A 25,250-nucleotide genomic window follows, 5' to 3' on the forward strand; every position below is an offset into this window, starting at 1 on the left:
AGTCAAATAAACATCAGGCAGGTGGCTACCTTGGGTGTTGCTGGGGAGGGGAGGAAGGCTAGGTGTCGGTGTGTAGATATCCAGTACAATCTAGTTAGCCTCATGGTCTGCCTAGACTTTGAAAATAAGGTCTTTGATACAATTTTAGGAATATTTGCTATTTAGTACATGTGTGGACACTGGAGGAGGAGGCTGTGGGGCTCTATTCTCTCCTTCCACCATGCCGATCCAGGTGACTGAGCTGAACTGTTAGGTTCTGCAGCAATTTGCCCAATGAGCCATCTTGCTGGCTCATGGCCTTTGTTTTAAAAGTAACAGTGTTTCCAGACTCCACTTAAGCAGCCCAGTGAGTATACACTTTAGTTTTAAGTTCCTGGCCCATCCTTTCATTGCAATTACAAGCACAATATTTGACTCATTTCTTTCTTCCCTCCCACCCTCTCATTCACACTGGAAATAAGTTGTGAAACAAACCAAACCTGTCCCAGCTTAATACAACCAAACGTGGCACCGCCTTATTTTAGTGGCACCCCCCCCCCATGGATGCCTCACTAGAATGGAATCCCTTTAAATGCAAGCAATGTGTTCAGTCCAAACACATTAAAAAAAAAACCTCTCACAATGAATCCCAAACACTATGCTTAGACAAAACAACAAACTGCCATTACGTTCAAAAGCCCTGCATCCCACAAGCACAAGCATACACAAAACATCCCAAGTTCAAGTTACCAGGGTGGCCACACCCCTTTTACAGCCTCCAGCCTTAGTGGACCCGCCCCAGGAACTCCACTGGCTCTTGCTGAGACAGGGAAACAAAAGGGAAGATGCCACTCTGCCTAAACACGAGAACCTTCACAGTAAAGCTTACAGGACCTCAAGGTAGGCGTCAAATGGTTTTAATCCTCTTTGTTTTGTCACACAAACCTTTCCATGATAGAACACTTGTGTTCCAGAACAACCTTCCCAGAGAGGCTGGTCTGGCTGGCCCTCCAGCTCTTCCAGGGACAGGAGCCTCTGACCGTCCTTGGCCCTGCCCTATCCCCTCAGCCTAAGGCCCTGCATGGAAGGCAAGAAACGGGAGGAAGCTACCTAGAAAGAGATGAAGTATGTTGCAACTGAGCTGTCACACCCAGACAGGATCAAGGCATAGAAAAAGATGCATTTCCATGGTTCAGCGAGCAGCCTGGCCCCACACGGAGACTGAACAGCCTCCTTCTAGAGGTCTGAGGGCAACTCACAGAGAACAGCAGAGGCCTTGCAGGCTTAAGCCCAGGGAGGCACAACACACAAAGCACACCGGGCCCTCTGCAAGCATTGCCCTGGTACCATCCACTCCAGGGGCTTGGCCCACACCTGACAGGGAGCTCTTCGGCACTGGTAGTTTCTGAGTGCAACATGTGAATGTAGCCACAAAACAATCTACCTTTAAGGACGACAATTTAGATCAGCACTAGACAAACATAATGGTTGGGGATTTCGTATCCCTGGAGTTCATCACAGCCTTAAATAGTTTAATATTCACAAAGATCATATCTAGTAAACAACAAAGAGATCTTGAGCTGTGCTTTGAACTGTCACCATCTTCCTCCTTTGCCATTCTGTCTAGTTGGCTGTAATCAGAGCCACTCCCCAGCTGCTGCTAGCTGACCTTCCTTGGTGTGCTGTCTAGAACCACCGAACTTCAGGGCAACAGCTTTTTGGTTTGAAATTCCGTAGTGTTCTTCTAGAGCAGTGAGTCTTCCTGTTAGTGAGTCTGCAATGCTGTGCTACCAGTAACAAGGGCGGTGGACAATAGTAACCAGCCCAGAGCACTTGCTACCCAGCTCAGGTCTAGTGGCCTGAGGTGCTTGGTGTCACCAAGCTGCAAACAGGATCCCGAGACTGCTAAGTGCTGCTGTGTGGTGTACAGTGATGGGTGGAGTGTGAACAGGCAGGGCACCCCAGCCCCGCACAGCCTGGGTGACAGTCACCCAAAGAACTTACTTATCCCTGTGACTTTTCTTTCCCATTATTTATTTTTAGATCTTTAGGCTTTCCCCCTTCCTTTCATTAGCCAAATTTCACTGCTGCTATAAACCCTTAAGATTTATGACCCAAAGCAGATTCTGGGCCAGGAGCTCCAGCAGAGCCACAATTCTTCCTTCCTATTAGACTATTGCAGAAGAGAGACCTCTTTGATTTACATTTCATGTGTAAAATGACACATATATGGCATATATTTTCCCTCCACACGGTGATGCTATCTTAGCATCTTAGGCTACTCCACAAGAGGCCATCTAACACACAATCCATACGAGCTGCAGTCCTGGCGGTACAGCCTGGAACCCAGACCTGGAGTTAGGAGTCTGCAAGTAGCCCTGCTAGAAGCATCGGCCACTAGCTGGAGGACACCTGGCTCCTGCAGGGTGGAAGGAGCCTGCTTACACAAGGGGATGTTCATGCAGCCGAGCACGCACCCATCTTGTTGCATGCCTGCTCCTCACCGCCTGCCCTCACTTCTCCGGGTGAGAGGGCCTTCACATCCTGCCCTTCAAATCCTACACTTTAACACCTTGCCAACCACTGAAGGTCCAGATGCAGGTGCTGCTGCTTCCCGCTGAGTTGACACCCATAGCCCAGCCTGGCTATGCAGTGTCTGGGAAGAACCAGAGCCGATGCCTAATGGAAGGCCAAGGGCCGAACTGTAAACCGTCCATAGACTTCTGGTCTTTAAAGGATGCCCAGCCGCCAGTAAGTGTTCTTCATGATGCAGCTGGCCTGGGACTTGATATGTAAACCAGCTTCAAACTCAGAGGTTCGCCTGTCTCAGCCTCCCAGGTGCTGGAATAAAAGGCACGCACCACCACGCCCAGACATCCCTAGTTTCAAAGTAACTTCTCTTTCTACCTGACCACTGCTTTAACCGGCTTTCCCCTCATTGCTTCCATGGCTCCAGCAGGTTCCTCCTCAAACCTGTGATCATCATCTGCAGAGGTGCACTATGAGCTGAGTCCAGGCTGGAGCAGTGTTTTCCTAAGTTGGCACACCAGACAAGACATTCATCATTTACCTTTGTATGTTCTCAAAACAGTGACATCAAAGCGAGAGGCAGGAGCCTACGTACAGGTAGGACTCACAGGAAGATACTGGGCTAGAATTCTGGCTTCACTCATGCTGGCATGCCAGAGAGTTTGTGTTACCATTAGAAATCAGAGTAACTGATTTCTGGATGTTTGTGGGAGAGAATCAGGAATCAACATACACTCGGCTACAGTATAGCTCGCCCATAGAGCGCTTGCCTAGCAAGCACAAAACCCCAGGTTTACTCCTCAGCACTACCAAGAAAACAATTAATTAATTAATTAAAAATGAACATACCTAAGTGAGAAGAAGAAAGGGAGCCACGTAAGAAGGAGATACTTTCATAAAATAAGTACATAAACAAAAACACCCCCACTCCACAGGACTCTGCACGCTCTCCTTGCCCTAATTACCTTGAGGCATTAATTACTTTAAGTATGAAAACAGAAGCATGGACTTGGCTGGGAGAAGCAAGGAATCTACTTGCTGGATTCCAGCACATGCTTGAAACCGACATCTGGTATCAGCTTCAGAAGGGAGCAGCTTCCCTAAGAAACGGACACCATGCCCTATGAGCAGGAGAGGGCTTTGGCGCAGACTCCGAACTGGTTGGAGGAGGGAGCCAGCTCTGCCTCCCAGGCTGAAGACTCGCCTCCTCCAGGAGGCTTCTCCCTGGCATAAGTACCTGTCAGCCTTCAGCACACAGCCCGCTGTCCCTGTTTTCTCAGCCTTCCTTACTCCCACCCCCGAGTGTGACACATCAAGCAAACAAAGCACCCTGCCCATACACAGGCCTTTCCAGCCAAGATCTCCCAGGCTCTGACAAGTGCTTATTAATCCTGGCCACACCCAACAGACGGCAGAGCCGGCCCAACCAGCCTTTTGCTTTTTCAGTGGTAGGAAAGGTGGAAAACAAACAAACAAACAAAGACAAAAAAAAAAAAAAAAACACAAAGAGAAAAACTGAGCCAAGGACTGGCACGTGTCTCATGAAGTTGAAACAGAGAACTCAAGCAGTGCACAATGGCGCATGCCTGGAATCCCAGCATTGGGGAGGCAGAGGCAGGCACAGGCGGATCTCTGTGAGTTCGAGGCCAGCCTGGTCTACAAAGTGAGTCCAGTACAGCCAAGGCTACACAAAGAAATGCTGTCTCGAAAAATAAAAATAAAAATAGTGAACTCAGTACTTCACAGCTGCTCCACAGTTTCCCAGTGTGAAGCAGGAAACGCACCTCAGGAGCCTGAGCCCAGAAGGACCCAGGGGGTACAGCTATCTCCTCTTACAGGCTTCTTAGAAGCCACACACTAACTTCTACTGCAGTTTTAAATTTCCAGATAACTGAGACAAACATACAGGAGGTAGCGTGCTTGCTTTCCCCAGCAACCCCTCTAAAACAACCCAGTACCCGGCCCTAAATGGAGCAGCCAGCTGACATCTCCATGGAGTGGTGCAGGCTGGCAGGAGAGCTTCCTGCAGACTGATCCTCTAGGGGAAGGGTGTGTGATTTGCCTTAGATACAACCACCATGGCACAGCGGACAGGAGAAGAAACTTCACAGGACTCCCAAGAACTTTAGTATTTAATTTCTTTTTCCTTCCTTCCTTGCTTCCCTCCTTTCTTCCTTTTTTGAGAAAGGTTCCCACTATGTAGTTCTGGCTGGCCTAGAACTCACTTTGTAGATGAGGCTGGCTTGGACTTCATAGAGACCCCCCTGTGCCTGCCTCCTGCACTGGCTGGTGAGGCTAGCAAAAGCATTGTGGTGGGTAGGACTTCTTTTGGGGTGACAGTATTCCCACAGAAGGAGCTCTGACTTTCATGGACCCTTCCGCATCGGATGCTTTTCTTTTCATAGTCGTGGCTTCCGCTCTTTTCTGTTTGTGCTATTTGCATGAGCCTTTTGCTTCCAGATCACTTTGTCTTTTTCTGGCAACTGCTTCCATACTTCAGGCAATTTTTACTAAGTTTCTCCAAATCTATACTGGATGGTCAGCCTCAATGATTACCCGATACTCCTTACAAAACACGTGGTAGGCAGACTGAGTGCTGGGAGTAAAGGCATGCACCGCTATGCCCACCACATTATTTGATTTTTTAAAAAACTTTAAGCGTTAGAAATTGAAGCCCTGATAACTCTAAGCTCCTAATGTAGTATCTTGTTCCATGAATTACTAAAAGTTCTTTTTTTTGAGGGGAAGCAGGCATGCTTTATAGGGGCTATACTCTCAATAATGACTAAAATTCTTGCTGAATAAACAGAATAATAAAGAGAAGAGGCTGAAAGGTGACAGAAAGGTGATCAGAATGTGCACGGGGAGCCTGGAAGAAAAGCGTTACTAATCTTGCAACAAAATCTCAGGATGGATCTTACCCCAACACCCATCCAAGACTTTCTGGGGCTCTCTCTGAGTTTTAAGGTAACTAGATGCCAGAATTCTAATCCATACACACAAATATATATACATATATGTGTGCATGTGTGTGTTTTAAATGAGAGAAGGTTTCTCTGTGTACTCCCAGCTGTCCTGAACTTGCTCTGTAGACCAGGCTGGGGTCAAACTCAGAGATCCACCTGTCTCTGCCTCCCAAGTGCTGGAATCAAAGGTGTGTGCCACCATGCCTGGCAAAACTCTAATAATGTTAATGAAGAGGACAGAGAGACTACTATGGGAAGGGAGACATAACTTAAGAACATGCATACTTGTCCCTAAAGGGGTTGAGAAGTCCTAGAGAATCATCCAAGTGACCCACTCAATATGAGGCCCTTCTCGCTGCATGAGGCAGAAGAATCTTACACTATTGTCTGTCATCGACGGGAAACAGGCATTACCAATAACTCGGACTCAGCCTTCCTGCAGGAACCCCACCTGGCTGATGGGAGGCTGTTGCACCATCTGTTGCACTAATCCTTACATCACCGTGAATGAAGGGAGGGGAAGCTGTGAATGTCACTCTGCGGATGAGGAAGTGAAGCCAAGTGAGAGGGCCTGGGTGGGACTGGGGGTCAGACAGGAGGCACTGCTGTATGACGGCTCAGCTTGGGGGTTTCACACACTGGGCTCTGTGCTGAGGGGTGGCAAGAATTCGGCTTTAGAGGAGGGTGGAAACAAGGAAGACGGATCTGCCAGACAGATCAGCTATGAAACCATGAAGCTCCTCCCACTTTTCAAACAGCTGGAAGGGCCGCACCCTGGACGTTATGTCATACCTTTGCTTCATCATTGATGTCCCAGGTGAAGGAAATGGCATTGTAAGCAATCTCTTCAATGTTGCTGATGGTATTGAAGCTTTCCTTGTAGTCAGCTACATGAGGTGACGGATGAGAAAAAGAAAGTCCTGACTGAGTTACAGTGTAAGATCGCAGCAGGCCATGGACTACTCAGTTTTCTGCATTATCTTCTAGACAACTGAATGAAGCACTTTTTGGGGGGTGAAAGAAATTCCACAATAAAGAAGGAAAAAGATAATTGCAGAAAAAAAATTTGTTTTAATTCAGGCAAGCTTAGATATAGTTAATTCCATATCATTGGTCAAAATTAGGAAGTTTAAGTCTAAAAAGCTTAAGCAATGATCCTAAGGTCCCATCTGTGGAAGGAAAACTAGAACTCAGTTCTTCTAAGCTGGGTGTGGAGGCACATGCCTACAATCTCAGAAACTGGGAGGCTGAAGCAGGAAGATTCTGCTGTGAATTCAAGGGCAGCCTGGGCTATATAATGAGTCTGAGACCAGCTTGAGCTAGATGTAAAGACCTTGTCCCAACAAATTCAGCTCTTCTTATTCTTACAAAAAGGAGTGCCTGGAATTTCAGAAGGTAAAGAACCAGGAGCCCTGAGAGGGACTGCCGCCTGTGGTGTGGATGATGGTGTTATGTGGGACTGGAGACCGGAGGGGAACAGAGGCACTGAAGAGATGTATCCTGGGCATCCATCACTAGGTTGTCACAGGCTAAGGAGATTAGCAACCTAGCTCAGCTAGAAGTGATTTCCTTTTGCACATTTGGAAATCTCCTTATTATTATCTCAAAAAAAAAAAAAAAAAAAAAGCCAGGTAATGTCCTAAATAAGCCATTACCCTTCCCAAAATGTACAGACCGAGTGGAGGGGGTAGTGTGGCTCGGTGGTTGAGTGTCTGTCTGGGTTCCATTCCCAGAACAGCAGAGAAGGGGATAAAAAGAAATGTAGGTGAAAGTGGGACACTTCGGTGCTGGCCTCAGAGGCACATGGCAAATCTCTGTCTGGCCACAGGCCCGGTGAAGGAAGTGAGGACAGAGCCCTGATTCCAGGAGCCACAGGACACAGCCTGGAACACGTCTGTGGCTGGCATCAAAATTCAAATGCTTTCGGCAGGAAGTTCATTATTGCCAGAAATAACTGGATTTGGCAAGCGGGGGTGGGGGGGTGGGGGGGGTGGGGCTGGAGCCTCTGAGAACTGCAGGTGGGCTCGGGGCCACTCACCAATGTCAATGCACCTCTGCTTGGCCGTGTGCTGCCGGGAGTGCCAGTACTTCCAGTGTCGCAGCTGGTCTTCCCTGCTTTTGTCCTCGGCAAACACCACCATGATCACACTCTGGGAATGAGAATGCAGCATAAGGACCCCAAACAGTGAGCAGCCTCTGGGAAAGCCATTTATTATTAGATCATACAGCCAAGGCTTAAAGCAATACTGGCCCACTTGCGGCTCCCCCAAAGGACCTGTGTTCTAATCCCAGCACCCACAACCGGCCTCTTACAACAGCTTAGAACGTCAGTTCCAGGGGATCCAATGGCCTCCAGGGGCATCTGCACATATGTGCAAACACTCGGAGACACAGGAATAAAAGTAAAAATAATCCTGAAAAAGGATTAGGCACTTTTAGGCCTTTACTCAGAGTTACAAAGACCTGAAAGTGTTAGGAGCCAGGGTCACCTGACAGTGGCTTTCCCAGGGAGCAGAACCAGGTACAGAACTCACTCGAACTTTGCTGATGGGGTGGTGGATGCCTTCGTTGCTGCTCACTTCCTTTAAGGTGACGGGGTAGAACTGGCCTTTGTTCAGGTATGTCATCGTGCTGTCCCCTTGCTTCTGCCGAAGCGACTTGGAGGCTTCTAGGGTATACTCAAAGTTGTTCCTACAGGACAAAGAAACAACAGGTCTGGGCCAGGCTTCCAGAAGCTTCCAGTACACTTCCGTTCAGTCCTGAAGTAATTTTGGGGGCGGAGGTTGGGAGGCTGTTGAGACAGTGGCCCACCAACAAACATCCAGTTGGCTAGGTCCTGTGAGAATCAGCACTTGGCGCCCTTTACTTGAGAAAGAGTATCCTAAACTCAAGTGCTCGGTGACCAGAAACTCTCAGATACAAAATACCCATCAGGAGCTCTTTGATGCCGTGTTAACAGTTAGACATTTGGACATCTGGGCTACAAACGATATCAGGAACTGGGCAGGTGCTGGAAGAAACCTCCCGGGGCTGGCTGCCAAGCTGGTATTTATGGAGCAAAGGTTGCAAATAGGGGCCGAGAGGCCAGCATTCAGCCATAGCTGGTGGTACTCTCCTGGCGCTTCTGCCTGCAACCTGCCTCTACACAGGTACTCCACGACTGCCTGTGTTTCCTGTTACTCTACACAACCACTCAGAGCCTTCCCAGGCTGGAAGCTGTCCAATTACACCTATGTTTCAAATAAAGTTTATTAGAACATAGTCACATTACTTGTTTAAGCCTGCTCTGCATGCCCTTTTCGTTATGATGGCGAAGCTAGGCAGTCACAAAGCCACAGAGCGGTTATCCAGTCCCTGGGGCCTAAAACATTTGCTATCTAACACGTCACTGAGAAAGCTTGCCAGCTTTATCCCGCTCCTTAACATGAGTTTGTGTTCCTTGAACCGTGGGGGCATGCTTGTAAAGGAAGTCTAAACCCCCCCACATCCAGAGAACCAGGGCCTCACGCTTACTCACTTACTTAATGTGTGTGGAGGCCAGGGGCTCCCACTTCCACATTGTGGGTTCCTGGGACTGAACTAGGGTCACCACGCTTGGTGACAAGCGTCATTATCCACTGAGCCATTTCACTGGCCTTGCTTTTTGTTTTTGTTTTTTGACTGCAAAATACGATGCAGTTAAATACATAAAGTGAAAAAAAATTTTGAAACCCTAGACTTAAAAAAAAAAAATCTTGAGGTGTTTATATACTTCTCACAAACTTAGAAAATGTTCCTATTCCCAGAAAATGGTACAATTTTGCTAAGCTAAAAGCAAGTTCTCAGGTCAGAAAAAAAGCTACATTTATTTTATGGTTAACAGGAATAACAAAGTCCTTTGTCCACTTGATTCACCCCTAGACTGTAACTCTACACACTGGTGATCTACCTTAGTCCCCACTTCTCCTTTCAGATTCCATCCCACAACACCACAGAAGGAAGCCGGAGAAGGAAAAAAGTACCAACACCAGGAGCTGAGGAACCCAAATCACCGAAGCAAAAGTCCCCTACCCAAGATGAGGCCACAGCTGGCAGAGTCAGAGGAAGGCAAAAGCACACACCAAAGCCACCGCAGTTTGTCAGGACAAACACACCAAAAAGAGAAACAACCACAGATGCCAAAAACCCAAAAGTCATTTAATAAAAAAGACAACTATTACCCAGAAACACTGTCAAACACATAGTCCTCTGAGTTCATGCCCGGCATCCGAAGACTGAGGTCCGAGGGGAAGAAAACCTGAAATATCAACATAGAGAGCCACGGCCATTTAACTACCATCTTAGTCACTAATGACCAAGGTCTGCTATGGATACAGGGTGTGGTGTCTGGCAACCCACAACCCGTTTGAGGCTCATTTCAAAGGAAGAATCCTAAATCTATTAAAAAATGAATTAAGAAAAGTTAAAAAGAAAAGGTAAATATCAGCCAGGTGGTGGTGGTGGTGCCTTCAATCCCAGTGCTCGGGAGGCAGAGGCAGGTGATCTCTGTGAGTTGGAGGCCAGCCTGGTCTACAGAGTGAGTTCTAGAACAGCCAGGACTACACAGAGAAACCCTGTCTCCAGAAGCCAGTAAATAAAGAAATGAATAAAATAAAAAGTAAAGGTCTAATTTTACATAGCAGTCAGGTGAATAACCGCACACACACTCCACTTGGTCCTGAGATCCTCTCTTTCCCTTCCTTATCTTTCCCAACATCACATGTTCAGAGTCGAGAATCTGCAGCCAAAATACAAGGGCCAAGAGTCAAATTTGCACCAGGGCTGGGCAAGCCTGCCACCCTTTTCCTGGGGACATGGGGAGCGCCAGTTTCTACACCTGACAGACGCTGCGGGGGCCGGGGAGGGAGCAGCCTCCAACACCCTGCGTGTCTGGCTTCTCCCCGATGGCGGTTTGCATGATCAGACCCCTAGAACTCTGCAGAAACGTTCGTAATGATCTCGAGAATGGCAGAGCTGCCACGCTGGCCTCGGGAGCTTGCGTGGGTCCAGAGTGAAAGCTGAAGAGATGCTATGAGAATGCGCTGCAGCCGGTGGAAGATCACGCCTGGGCTCCGTTTCTCTCTCTCTCCCCCAGCAAATCTCTTAGCAGAAACCATAATTGTTACCTCAGCTGTTTGTAAGATTACCCATGAGCCCTTGATGATAATTTTTGGATTTGTAGGTTTAGCTTACAAATTATACCTACAGGCCTTTCTCTTAAAAAAAAAAAAAAAAAAAAAAAAAGAAAAGAAAAGAAAAAAACTTTTATTCCTGATCCACTCATTCTGGGCTAAGTTTCAAGCTTACATAACCAGGAAAAGGTGGAACCCAATACTTAGACAAACACGCCGCTGTCTTAGGAAGATGTTTTTGTCTTTTGTACCTCCTGAACGCCCTCCTTGAAGGTCTCAGAGAAGGTGGAGTCTGGAGTCCTCCGCTGAGCGTTGGGAGGCTGAGTGCCAGAGCTGAACTGGTCGGCGCTGAGGCTCCGGTCAAAAACCACCACGCGTTCAGAGGGCTCAGAGTGGTACACTGCAGGAGGGATGCCCACAGCAAAGCCGTGCGGCTGGATTTCTGTCTTGATGGAGTGGGTCGGCATGGTGGCTATGGAGACGGTGACTGTGGTATCGGGAGCTGTCAGGTGGCCTCTCTTGTCAATGCCCAGTTGGTTGCCATGGGGGAGGACGATGTTGAAGGGCACGTTTTTCAACACTTGCACCCTGTTTTCTCCAGCAGAGATGAGGGGCTGCTCTGTCACACTGGGAATGCTGTTCCTTCAGGAAAGGGGAAAGGACACTGTAGTTCCAACCTTGATGCTGACACATTTGGAAGGAGCAGGTATTGGGGCTCGAACCCAGAGCTTTATACATACCTAGCACAGACAACCCCACACCCTGATGGTCTAGGCTCCCCACAGTAGCAAAAGACTTGACAGAAGCCAACTAAACAGAAAATGGAGGAAGGGCCCATTCCTGGTGAAGACACCAGTCAAGCAAAACCCAAATGCATAAGCACAATTGCTCTGAAATGCTGGGACCCAAAGCTCTCCAGCACGTGCTATTCCCAATAACCCTAATGCAGACCCTCATATTTCACTGTCAGCCTGAAGCTGTAAGCACAGTCTGATCAGTTGGATTAAAGCCACAGATTCTGGAGTGAGATCACCTGGGTTCAAATTTTGTGTCGGCTTGAGCAAGCTATTTTGTCTCTCAGGACTCCATTGCTCTCTGTGAAAAGTAAAAACACTTTGTCCTGGCTTACATCTCTGCTGCTGTGATAAAACACTATGACCAAAAGCAACTTGGGGGAGGAAAGGCTTGCAGGTCACAATCCAGCCTCAAGGGAAGCCATGGCAGGAGCCCAAGGAGAGCGGAGGAGCACGGCTCAGCTACCTTTCTTTTATAGCCCAAGTCTGCCTGCCTTTGGACAGCCCCACCACTGGGCCGGGCCTCCTGCACCAATCAGCAATTGACAAGATGCCCGAGACATGCCCACAGGCCAATCTGCTGGATCGTTCCTCAGCTGAGATTCCCTCTGCCCGGGGAGATTTGTGGGTACCGAGGATGGAGTTCAGGGAACAGCGTCCAGCACACAGGTGCTCACAGGTAAGCAGTACCAAGCATCACTTTCTACCACTTATGCCTTCCGGCTTCCCCAAGGAAAGCTCATCATCATACTCTCTCAGAGAAAGGTCATACAAGATTAACTGTTTAATATTTGGGTAATAAGAATGTGTAGTTTAAAAATACGTAATAATATTTTTGTGTATGCCTGTGTACACATGTGTGGATGTGCGTGTGTATACACATGGATATATGTAGAGGAATGTGTTCTTTGTTGTTGTTTTGTTCTGAGGTTGTTTTTTGTTTTGGTTTGGCTCGGTTTGGTTTTTTGAGACTGGGTTTCTCTATGCAGCCGTGGCTGTCCTGGATTTGCTCTGTACACCAGGCTGGCCTCAAAGTCACAGAGATCCACCTGCCTCTGCTTCCCAAGTGCTGGAAATGAAGACATGTGCCACCACTGGCCAGCTCATAAATGTGTTTTTAAAGACCCCTGAAATCTTACAAATTGAAAATGTCACAGAACAAAGGCAATTTTGTACTCAAGATCAGCGAAACTATTCAAACCCTGAACTATAAATTCACTCTTGAGGATTGGCCCTAAGGAAAATGTCAGGAAGCTGAGGCAGAAAAATGGAAGCTCCAGGACAACAACCAGGACAACTTGAGATGAAGAATCAAAGGTTTTCCCCGTGGCTTTGTCAGCAAAAGACTAGGCATGGCTGCAAAACTAAGCACATTGCGAGTTTGCTTCAAGACACTCCATCAAAAGCACATAAAATAAGACATGAATTAATTTGCCTTATGAAATAGTTGTCAGGAGTGTAGACTATGAATTGTGACTCACTCCTTAAGTCAATTTCTGTTATCCCCCAACTGCAAGACAGTATCTGGCTCCACAGCCCGGGCTGGCTTTGAACCCCTGCTTCAGACTCCCTAGGATTACAGGTCTATGCTACCATGCCCAGCTGTTTTATTCTCTATTATTAATAAAACACGGGGCAATTTGAAAGCTGTTCTTAGGGCTAGCAGATGGTTCAGTGTGTAAAGGTGCTTGCTGCCAAGATTGACACGTTGAGTTTGATGCTCAGAAGCCACACAGTGGCAAGAGGGAGCTTCCCGCAAGCTGTCCTCTGACCTCCGCATGTTCACTTGGTACCCACAAACACGTTCATGCACACAAATAAAATAAATAAGCGTAAAAACAAATCATTTAAAGACCTTTCACGGCCTTAAGGTTGAGTCTTAATTAATCTATAAAAGTTTTAACCTAAAATATTTTAAAGATGCCTTCAAGAGGAGTTCCGACATTAGTTCGCTGAATTTTACGCAGGCAACAATTCAAGAGTCACTGGTACTTAACTTTTACTTTTGCAGATCTGGGAGTCACCCCAGTAACCTGCCTAGCAACTGCTCCATCACCAAGATGTATGTCAGGGCTTGCTCTGCCTAAACCGGCTCTCACGGAGAGTCCAGGCTAGCTAGAGCTCCTGAGCGTCCTGCTTCTGCCTCCCAGATGCTGTTGTGCCACCACACACCATGGTTTTTTTTTGTTTGTTTGTTTTGTTTTTTCCGACCCTTCCTCCTGTCTCATCCCCCTCTAGAGGGTCTCAATGAAGATGCGCAAACACGAGGTTTTACTCAAACATCCCTCTGGAGTGGTAGAGGTTGGTGTTCCTGTTTTCTAGGAAAGGGAATGCAGCTCAAAAAACACATAACTTCTTAGAGTACCAGAGGTGAATCAGGATCTGAGGTGACGGTCACTCTACCGTCCCTGCCACCAGGCCCTTCCTGGCTTTGCTTGGCAGAGCCTGCCTCTTCATGGGTACATGCGTGCCTGCCTCTACAGGAGCTGCCGTGACGTACCTTTTGCTGTGCTCTGGTTCCGGGTGCTCCCCCTCTGGCTTTGCGACTGATGAGCGGCGCTCCCTGGGAACCTGGAGGGTTAATAGCAATGAAAGGCGCTCAGTCTTTCTCCAGGGGAGAGGGCTTCCCCCCCCGGAGGAGCCAGCTCTCCTGATTGTCTGCTGGGCACCATCTGCCCCAAAGGAGCTAACAGCCTGCTCACCACTGCCGTGGGCAAGGGCAGCTGCCAGACAGACTTGGGCATCACAAACTTACTTCATTGTGAGAGGAAGGATTTCTTTCTTCTTTAAAATTTTAAGGTATGTATTTTACGTGTATGAATGCTTTGCCTGTACCTATGTCTCTATACCACGTGAATGGTGCCCAGGGCCAGAAGAGGGCATCCGATGCCGGGAACTGGAGTTACAGATGGCTATAAGGTACCACGTGATCGCTGGGAACTGAACTCAGGCTCTCTGGGAGAGCAGCTGGTACTCTTACCCTCTGAACCATCTCTCCAGCCCCATTCTATTTTTTTTCCCCTAACTCCTCTTTTCTTTGCCCCCAAACTGAAAAGCAGGCAAATGACACTGGGAACACTATGGCATTAACCCACCTGAGACATGGTCCAAACAGGCACACAAACCTTGTTGAGACGTGTACACCAGGCTGCTCTGCAGTGAAAGGATTCTTTCATACTTTGCCATTAGCAACAAAATAAAGCGGCCTGAGGGATGGCTCAGTGGTTAAGCCTGCACACTGCCCTGGCACTGGGGTTTGGAGCCTAGCATTCACATCAGGCAGTTCACAACCACCTGTGACTCCAGCTCCAGGGGACCCAACTCCCTCTTCTGGTCTCTACAGGCACCTGCACTCACGTGCAAAGACTTGCCAGTAAATCCCCGAATACAAACACAGAACTAAAAATAAACAGGGCGTTCTTTAAAAAGATGAAAGTATCATCCGATTTATTAGGGCTCCATGTTTAAGCATGGCTAGCTATTAAGAACAACTGACACCTACAACCAATGAACACAAGGAGCCATCCCTGAGTGCCAGCTGTTGGTCAACGCCAAGGAGAAAGCAAACACAAGCCACTCCCCAGCACCAAAGAGGGCAGTCTGTGGCAGGGAACTGGACTGGGGCTGAAGCCCTGACTGAATGCATCTGAGCTGCTGGGACTAGGAATCAAAGATGACACACAGGCTGGCCATATGACCTGTGTGAATGGCACTGTCCAGTGGACAGTGAGTGAGTGAGTGAGTGGCAGCTCAATCACTGGCGCTCCATTGGGGACCACGAGGCAGAATGCTGTAAAAACCCGTACAGAGTACACACAATAGTTAAGGCTAATTCAAACTGTCTAGAAACAGGCAAGAAAATGTATTCTGATCTTAGAACCAGGTCCCAGAGTTGGAAAAGTGTGCATTTCTCCCCCCGCCCCCCGATGGACTCCCAAGGCTTTGTATCAGTGGTTACAGAAAAGGCAGTCGCTCTGACCACCCAGAAGGCGAGAGCACAGCTCAGGCAGCAACAACCCCTTTTCATGGCACCAGGAACCAAGTTTGGTAAAACATTCCAACTTGGGGAGACACGGCTACTGCCTTTTTTTTTTTATAGCAGCGTCTCCTTTGGCGAGGGCCAGAGCAGCTGTTTAAAAACCAGCCTTTGATTCTGTGATTGTAGATGCTCAGCTTTGAACCACCTTTGAAAAACCAGGTACCTATTAGAGTATTTATAGTCCCTCAGTGGCAACCAGCAGATGACTATTTTATAGGCTGCTGAATCAGGTGTGGTCTGAGAGGCTGTGAGGAGCCCGAGGCCTACCTTGTAGTAGTCGTAGAGCAGGCCCAGGGCAGCTGCGCTGTCTTCGTCGCCGTTGATGCTCATCATGGCTTTGGTCGCCGCAGTGAGAGGGTTTTCCAGGAATGACTTCCAGGCTTCGTCCTCGCTCGTGTAGGAGCGCCGCTGCGGATAAAGAGCTTCATTCTGGAGAACCAGCACTGGCCTTTTGCTTCAGAGGAAGAAATTCAAAGTTAAACCCATACTTCCTACAGCAAGACAGCCTATGAGCTGTTCAAAAAAACCAAAACAAAATAAAACTGAACAAACAGTTCTTTGACATTCCTATAAAATAGGACACATGGCCCTGTGCCAGGATATAATTACAGGGGTAGGCAGCCCAGTGGCAGAGCAACTGCCTAGCATGGGCAAGGCACTGGGTTGGAGCTGCACTACAATGAACTGAATACCGACAGCTTTTGATAGCATTCCTGAAGAGAACTCAGTAAATAAAATGATGTCCACACTCCTCTTACGGGTATTTTTGAAATAAATAAAAAGGCCCAGAAAATTCAGATTTGGTTTACAAAACGCTTTTTCATGGCAGATTCTGAGTCACCTCGTGGCATTAGCTATGTCAATGACCTTAGTAAAATAAAGACACGCTCAGAAGGCAGAGCAGACCTAAGGAGCCTCGTCAGACACACTGAGGTGATGCTGATTGTCAAAGTCCAAAACCTACCCCAAGAGGACACAGGGCTATTCAAGTATTTTTACAACAGCACACACGGGGATTCATCGAGGCACAGAGACTTTTCAGAGGCCTGAGAGGCCTGTGCCCTCTTCCTAAGCACACACAGGGTTCACCATGCTACTACATGTGACTTCCCTCCTCCCCCCACCGATGCCATGACTTAAAACAGCTCCTTCCGAGAAACAGGGGCAGGAAGGAGGGAGGGGGAGCGAAAGGGACATTTCGCTAATCCTTCAGGGTAAATGAGAAAGTTAGAAGACTCTACTGTTACCAGCAGAAGGAGCCTGGAATGTAGCCAAAGGGGACTATAAATCAATAAAGAAGCATAATCTCGCATGGGAGTGAACTGCTCATCCTAGAGATAGACACTTAACGTACAACAAACGAAGCCGCAGAATGAAAACCAGCCTTAAAAAAAAAAAAAAAGTGAACAAATGTGATTAAAAAAAAAAATCTTTCCATGGGCCCCGGGAAGATGGCTCAGGGCTAAAGGCACTTGCTCATGAGTCTGATGATGTAGGTTTCTTCCCTTCCACCAACAGAGAGGAAGGAGAGAATGGATTCCTGCAAGTTGTCCTGACTTTTATACATACACACACACACACACACACACACACACACACACACTGGGCAAACTCTTCTTTGGCTGGTGAGATGGTTCAGCTAGTAAAGGGACCTGAGTTAAATCTCCAAAACCCCCATAGTCAAAAGAGAGAAAGGAAGGCCTTGCCACAAGTTGTCCTTGGACCTCAGAGAGTGTATGTGTGTGTGTGAGAAAGACAGAGAGAGAGAGAGAGAGAGAGAGAGTACACAAGGAGGGGAGCGGAGTGCAAACACAAACTCATAAAACAAAATATTAAAAAAACTTTACTTAGGCTTCAGGATTTGGTGGCACAACTCAGTGCTGAGCATGTGATTTCTCTGCCTGAGGCCAGGGGCTTCTTGGGCTGAATCCCCGACGCTCCCTCCCCCCAAATAAATAAAATCTTCATTAGCTTTTCACACCAGGCAAAGACTATTTCACATTAACAGCGCAGTTTGCGGGGGAAAGCCAGAAAATCAATGGTGATTTTAGTGGCGCTTCATAGGAGATTTAATTTAAATGATTCAAAGCAAACACTACCGATTCCAAAAACTGGAAATGTCAACAGTCTCAACAACTGTTCAGCTGGTATTATTTAATAAGTCAATAGAAGGAGAAAATGGAACGTTGACTTTAGCAAGACGAAGCAGTAACTTTTTGTGTGTGAGGAGAAAAAGAATGGAGGAGGTGGTGTCTGGAACTTCTCTGAATTATGGCCGTCCAGGCTCAGTTCTCATTGCAACACACGAATGAAATATGCAGATGGCCTAGAGGTGACCTACCTTTTCTAAGAGCGAGTGTAGAAAGTCTGATTATCTTTTCAAGTAATCAGCAAAGGTTAGGGCTTGGCAGTCACCCAAATCCTTCAAAAACAGATATGGATTTAGAAGAAGAAGAAGAAGAAAGAAAAAGAAAAAGAAGAAAAAAAAAAAAAAAAAAAAAAAAAAAAAATTTTAAAAAACGAGAAGAAAAAAAAAAAAAAAAATCCAGCAATTTCATTTGCCCTGAGAAGTCAGAGCTGTTTCGGAGTGCGTATCTTTTAATTTGAGCCTATGAAGACCATTCTAAGGGTTAACATCTGGAGGCAGCTTATCATTTTGAAATTTAAAAACCAAGAAGACTTATCTTTACAAATCTCAAGTTTTAACCAAATGAGAGAAAATACCCAAAATGCCATTCCTCCAAGCCTTTGGGTCCTGAGGCCAATAGGGAAATGGTGGTACTCTGGTGAGATTCCCTAGCGCATTGCTGAGCTATTATTAATAGCCTAATAGCTACTTCCAGAGGATTCTGACAGCACTTGGCTCATTCAACAGTTGTGATGCTAGTTTTTCAAGCTTCCCGTCTTCTCACATCCTACACTGGCACAAGCGTCAGAAAATAAATATTATCCAAGTGGGTTTAGGTCCGCAATTACCCTGAAGGCATTGTATATTTTCAAAGTATGCCTAAAGCCAAGAGGTTAGCGCTGGCGTTTTCGCCTCGTCAGTAAGTAGAGAAATAAACACAAGAACAATTGCAGCCCACTTCTTCAAGACCAGCAAGCGTTGTTCCAGCCCGGGGAGGTTCACGGGTGTTTTCAAATGAGCCTTAGACCTTCAAGAGTTACGGGTCAGCGTTCCAAAACGAGAGCCGAACACTAACTGAACTGCACTTTCTACAAGACAGGATGAATCTCTTGCTGATTTCACACACAGCTCCTTCAGATAACAAGGCATGAGAAAATCACCCTCAGCAACTAACTCCGAAGCTAGTTCTCTGCTCCAGATTTACTGAGCCGAGATAGACGGGCTCTTCCAGGACATCTTTATAATGTACACAAAAGTTGCCAGTAAAATCGAGAACTATCCGCCCCCGCCCCCAAGTCCTGCCACCGTCCGATCCCATCTCACACCATCAACTGAACCTTCCTCGCCACTTTCCGAAATCCCCAAAATTCCAAAAAGCAATCCCGATTCGAGAGTACTCCCTTAGCTTTAGCACCGGGCTTGCAGTTTCTTCCTCTTGATATTCCCGAACAGCGAAGAAAAAAAAAAAAAAAAAAAGTCTTCGGTAATTACCGTCGGTGATGCAAGGGCCCAAGAACACCCACAGCAGCTTTCTCACCCGGCCGCCGAGGCGAGGAAAGCGCGCGGGCAGCGGCCGCTTCAACCTTCCCCTAGATCTCCTGCTCCGGCAGCTCGGCAGGTGACAGCAGGCGGCCCGGGGTCCAGCCGTCCCCACCGATCCACGGGCGCGGGGCCCCGGAGGGCTCGGACAGCGGACCGAGGGCCGAGCGTCCCCCGCGCCCCGCCCCGCCCGGCCGGGCCTCGCGGCCCCCGGAGCCCGCGCCGTCGCGGCGGCAGGTGCGGTGGCCCCCGGGCCCTGGCCGGACTCGCGCCCGCGCCTCACTCACTTGTCGTACTCCTGTGTCATCGCGCTCGCTCGCCGCTGCCGGGCCGCAGAACTGGACTTTCGGGTTGGGACAGTACACCCGATCCGGGGGGGAGGAGGCGGCGGCGAGCGGCGGCAGGCGGTGGGTCCGGAGCGGCGGCCCCGACGGGTTGGGTTCGCTTTTCTCGCTCTGAGCCGGCTCGGCGCGGGCTGCGCGCACTGGGCGCTGGGCTCGGCCTCCCATTGGCTGGCGGCGCGCCGGCCCGAGGCGGGGCTTCGGGAGCTGGGAGGCGGGGAGCTCCTTCTGATTGGTGGACTTGAGGGATGGGGCGGAGCCTGAGGGCCGGGCGGGAGGGTGGGGGCCACGCGGTGCTCGGCGGCGCTGGGGAGTTTGCGCGCGGTTGGCCCTGGCGGCGCCGGCCCCTAGTGGCGCCGGCGCCGCGAGGCTTCGGCGCGCACCCGCGTGGGCGCGTCTCACCTTCCAGTTCTCGCTCGCGGTCACTTCCCCGGCCCCATGGCCTTTGCCTGGGAGATACCTAAGGAAGGTTCCGTTCTGTCTTGGCCGCTGTGCGGGTTTGGAGTTTTCCTGCTGGTCCATCTCTCGGTGTCCGCCGTGTGTGACAGTCGCAAATCTGCACAGCCCCTTAACAACCCATTTTCCCCCAGCCAGAGGTCCCTGTTTATTGAGCGCCTGCCAAATGTCAGGAGCACTGGGTCACTCTGAGCCTCCTTCCCAAGCTCCAGAGGCCCCCACCGGATTCTCGGCTTGCTTGGCTCTTCAACAGCTCAGACTCCATTCGGGCTTCAGCGTTCTCACCTCCTAGCTGCCTGTGTGCTCTCTCGTTTCGGCCAGCTCCAGGTTGGCTTCACCCCACTTCCTCCCATACTACCCTTCCCCTGAAGGGGCTTTTTTTCTAAGGGTCTGCTTCGTTAGCCTCAGCCCCAGGTCTACTACAATGCAAACAGGGTCCTAGACCCAGAGGACAAGGGAGAGAAGGGAGGGAGGGGGCAGGCCAAGTTCTGGTTCCTCAGCGCAGCCTAGTTTGGGAGTCACGTGACTCATTTCGTGTCCCGAGAGGGGGCAAGTCTGCAGGTGGATGGGGAAAGTGGGGTGGAAGTCTCAGCTTAAAGGCAAAGATGGTGGGGGTGGGGATGGGATTCAAGGTATTTCATAGGGGCAAAGGCACAGCAATGGACTGGGATACAGGGGGGCATCAGCGTGTCCGCTGAAGAGCTGGGAGAGCAGTGTGGCCAGAGAGTAAGTGGGCACTGGCGCAAACTGTAGAGCCCCGAAGGTTTCTGTAAGGTCTTTAATGAGGAAGCTTTGGAGGGCTTGGGGTAGGACATAGACAGACCTCACTCGTGTTTTAAAATAATCTGGCCACTGAATCAGCAAGAGGTGATTTCAAAAATACAAGCAAAAGAAAAATAGCAGCCGGAAGCATGGCCTGGGGTGATGGAGCAGTGAGACGCATTTGGATCCTCAAGGCGTTTGTGTTAGAACTAACAGGGTTTCCTGAGAACCGAAGAGCATGTTAAAGAGTGTCACAGACAGATGCTGTGCTTACAGGCCCAGGACTGGAGAAGTTGAAATAGCCCCAAAGAGAAACCTTGACAAGCAAAAAAAAAAAAAAGTCATGCTTGTTAAGAATAACCAGGTGTTTTCAGCTGAGCAGCTGGATATGACTTGTCCCCTGAGATGGTGGTGAGGCGCAGACATAGAGGTTTAGGGATGGGCTAGGGTCCTGTTCAGGATGTGTTAACTTTAAAGTCTATTTCCACCTGACAGTACACTGCAGTCGAGGGGGGAAATCTGGACCAAAAAGTGATCTCTGGGCATGATCATCCTAAGGCTGGAATTCAAAGCCTTGAACTGGCCGAAGGCAAGCAGGGAGGAAGAAATAGGATGCAATGTTCCCTGGGTCCTGGAGCCTCAGACATCAAAGGCGCTGAGGGAGAAGAGCCAGTAGCGGAGACAGGGCAGAAGGAGGCTGCGCTAGGAGGAAAATGAAAGCACGGGCCGTGAAGGTGAGTGAACCCAGGAGGAATGTGCCTTTGTCCTGTGTTGGCCAATGCCCGTCTCTCCACCCTGTTTTCCCAGTTCTCTAAGGCCCTCGCACCGCACAGTAACCAGAGACATGATGCTCATAGCCGCTTCCAGCCTCTGTGCTCAGCCCTGGTGCAACACTGGGGCCATATATATACATACACACACATATATGTGCACACATGCACAAATGCACACACACACAGACAGGCAGAGTGGCCCTTCATAAAGCACAATCCCTTGTCACTCCAATAGCACACACCCTTTCTAGGCCAGCTGCCGCCCTGGAGACTGGCAGGCAGCTTCACTCAGACTCAGGAGTCCTTCTGTTCCCCTAGCTGCATTCCCGAGCCTTGGTCTGGTGAGCTCTCCACGGTGCGTGCGGCACGGTTCCAACAGACTCGCCATACCCTGTTTTCCAGGTGTGAGACTCTTAAGCGAGCTTTCCCAGAGAGGGTATGTCCTTCTGTCATGGCTGGCTCACCAGCGCTGGCATGTACATGGAAAAGGTGCTGGAGATGGTGTCCTGAATGGCACAGTTTTCTGTAGGCACCCGAGGCCCCACATTCTGGTCCCTTCTGGCTTAACCCTCTGGTATAGAAGACACTGAGGAGCATTGGTCCATTGGGTTCAGGGTCTGATATGTGGCAGGTGCCAGATAACCAGGAACAATGAGGACAGGTGGAGGCGTAAAGCAGAAACAGCACAGGAAGGACCACGGTATTTGATTATAGATATAGTAATAAAAAAATATTAGGCCTTAAGTGTGGTGGCACAAAATTGTAGTTCCAGCACTCAGGAGGTAGAGACTGTTGTCTGCATCTGTATAATGAGTCTGAAGCCAGCCTGGACTATATGAGACCTTGTAACAAAACAAACAAACAAACAAAAACTGAAAAAAAAATGGGTCTTATTTGGAAACTTCAAGATAGGATGGTTTCTAATGCATTCTGAAATTCAAGTTCACATCTGTGAGCTGTTAGCATTAGGTCTTTAATTTTGCTCCACTTTTTCACACTTATGTATTGTGTGTGTATGTACGTGACCCTGCGTGTGTGTGGATATGAAAGGACAGCTTGTGAGAGTTGGTTCCCTCCTCTCGGCAGGTGGGTTCCGGGGACTCAGGTAATCAGGCTGGTGATAAGCTCCCAGACCCGCTGAGCCATCTCAAGGGCCCTCATTTAGACTTTAATGGGAGAGCAGTTTAATTATAAAAGGCAAGATGTGCTCACAGTTCAAGAAAAATAAACCAAGAAATGAGTAAGAAAGGGAAGAAATGAATTTAAGCAATACGGAAGAGCTAGAGTTCAAGTGGGCTTCTCCATCTGTCAGCTCCTCTTCCCCGAGAGAACTGTCACTGTTTTGTGTGTGTTCCCAGATTTTTCTATGTAATTGCAAGTGTATAGGATTCTTCCTAGGACGACTTATCACTTCTTACATTTTCCATGTCAGAGCACTGAAATCTATATTTCTTTGAGCTGGTGTATGATAGAGGCTAGTGGTGAGCAGTAACTTTTCCCTTAGCTTTTCACGATCATAAACATTCACAGTAAACATCCTTCCAGGTACATTTTTGCATACAAGGCCAAATGTAGTCATAGTATAGATTTCGAGAATTGGAGTTGGAGAGTGTGTGTGTGTGTGTGTGTGTAAGATATGCACACTTGGAATTTAATTTTTTTTAATTTTATGATATCATTATTTTATATTATTTATTTATTTTTAATTTTTATTAATTATACTTTATTCACTTTGTATCCCCCCTGTAGCTACCTCCCTCCTCCCCTCCCAATCCCACCTTCTTTCCCCCTTCTCCACACATGCCCCTACCCAAGTCCACTGATAGGGGAGGTCTTCCTCTCCTTCCTTCTGATCCTAGTCTATCAGGTCTCCTCAGGAGTGGCTGCATTGTCTTCCTCTGTGACCTGGTAATGCTGCTTCCCCTCAGGGGGAGGTGATCAAAGAGCAGGCCAATCAGTTCATATCAGAGACAGTCCCTGTTCCCATTACTATGGAACCCACTTGGGCTCTGAACTGCCATGGGCTACCTCTGTGCAGAGGTTCTAGGTTACCTCCATGCATGATCCTTGGTGGGAGTATCAGTCTCTGGAAAGACCCCTGTGCCTAGATATTTTGGTTCTGTTGCTCTCCTTGTGGAGCTCCTGTCTTCTCCAGATCTTACTCGTTCCCACTTCTTTCATAAGATTCCCTGCACTCTGCCCATCAGTTGGCCATGAGTCTCAGCGTCTGCTCTGATAGCCTGCAGGGCCGAGCCTTTGAGAGGCCTCTTAACATTTTCACTATTGCAGATGTGTGCACATGAGGTGCATGTGTGGGGGCACATGTGCATGCCAAGGCACTCGCATGGCAGTCAGAGGAAGGCATTAAGGAGTCAGTTCTCTCCTTCCGTCTTTATGTGGGCTCCAGGCATGAAACTCAGGTTCTCAGGCCTGTGCGACACGGACCTTCACCTGTTGATCTAGCTCTCACCAGACCATGGGTGGAATGTTTCAGATCTTTATAAACATAATCCCAAAAGCTGTGCCCTTTAGACAAGTAGCCACTCAAAACTGGCCGAAGCTATGACCGGGACAACACCAGGCATTGTCAGAGACAGATATGAAAAACAGTATCTTACTGTTTTGAACTACATTTTTTTAGTTATGAGTGAGGCTTATCTTTTTGGAGGGCCTTCTTAAACTTAAGAATGGGCCAGCGCTGTTGGTTTGTGCTGTTTTTCTGAACTGGAATCTGATTATATATGGTCCTGACTGGTCTCAGACAATCTCCCCGCTCCGGCTTTTGAGTAGCTGAGTGCAGGCATGTAGCAGAGCACCGAGCTGCAGTCCCTTTGTTGTTGTTTCTTTATTTCTATCACTTTGATTTGGGTGGGATGTGTTTGTTGCTTTTTTTTTTTTTTTTTAACTCACTTTATAGATCAGGCTGGCCTCAAACTCAGAGATCCTGCCTGCCTCTGCCTCCTGAGTGCTTTGATTAAAGGTGAGTGTCGCACTGCCTGGCTGTTGTTTGTTTTTTAGACAGGGTCTACTGTGTACCCCTCAAACTCATGATCCTCCTGTCATAGGCTTGTAGGTTGGGGTATGGAAATGTCACACCATGACCAGTCAGTGGCACTGCTTTAAAAAGAATGTTGTGTCCTAAGAGATGGGTGTCAGGGTAGGGCACTCTTGGGGCGGCCCCTCGTCCCCACCCCAGTGCAGATAGTGTGGTAGCAGCGGCCTCTGGAGACATGTGTCAAGGTTGGCCACCCAGTACTCCTGCCGGCTTAGGGAGGCTGCTTTCCACACAGTTACTTCTCTCTGGCTTTACTGTGTTCCCCCTGCTCCTGTGGTCCCATGGCTCCAAGAACGGTGGCTGTCATCAGAAGCGCCCTACCTGTTGGAGTTTCTTCCCCAACGTGTTTCCTAAGTGACAGCCCAGTTGAGAGCATCCAACACGCTATATCCCTATTACAGTGCTGAGTTTTAGCATCTTCCCTGGCTTTAAAGGCCCAACCTGCCGTGCATCTGGAGTTACTCCCAGGGGCTCTGGTCACTGTCCCTTACTAGGGCTGCTCTGCCCTCTCATTAGTTTGGTCACACATGGCTTTGCGAGATCAGGATTCCAACTGTAGGTCAGCAGAGTAACCCTGAGTAAGCTACACCCTCACAGCCCTCAGTTTCCACGTGGAAAGTGAGGGAAGCAGTTTTGAGTGTCATGGAGTTAATTGCAGTGATGTATCTCAAGAGTTTCCCACAGTGGGGTGTACTCGTGGGACACTGTGTGACATGAAAGCAGAAGTGAGACTGTTTGG

At 48.6% G+C, this 25,250-nt stretch overlaps 1 protein-coding gene across 1 annotated transcript in view; it reads right to left on the minus strand.

Annotated features, from left to right (window-relative positions):
- Positions 1–19,475, minus strand: part of Grhl1 (grainyhead like transcription factor 1) — a 45,019-nt gene extending 25,544 nt beyond the window's left edge. The window contains exons 1-8 of the mRNA XM_055619251.1: positions 19,412–19,475; positions 15,725–15,911; positions 13,919–13,989; positions 10,876–11,266; positions 9,674–9,750; positions 8,009–8,165; positions 7,513–7,624; positions 6,267–6,361 (exon numbers count right to left, since the gene is read on the minus strand). Coding sequence (XP_055475226.1) covers positions 6,267–6,361; positions 7,513–7,624; positions 8,009–8,165; positions 9,674–9,750; positions 10,876–11,266; positions 13,919–13,989; positions 15,725–15,911; positions 19,412–19,431 — 1,110 coding nt within the window. The 5' untranslated portion in view covers positions 19,432–19,475. The remainder of the gene's footprint in view (positions 1–6,266; positions 6,362–7,512; positions 7,625–8,008; positions 8,166–9,673; positions 9,751–10,875; positions 11,267–13,918; positions 13,990–15,724; positions 15,912–19,411) is intronic.
- Between the last annotated feature and the right edge of the window lie 5,775 nt (positions 19,476–25,250).

This window comes from Psammomys obesus, unplaced genomic scaffold, assembly GCF_907164565.1.
Source record: "Psammomys obesus unplaced genomic scaffold, mPsaObe1.curated_primary_1811, whole genome shotgun sequence".
Classification (NCBI taxonomy): Eukaryota; Metazoa; Chordata; class Mammalia; order Rodentia; family Muridae; genus Psammomys; species Psammomys obesus.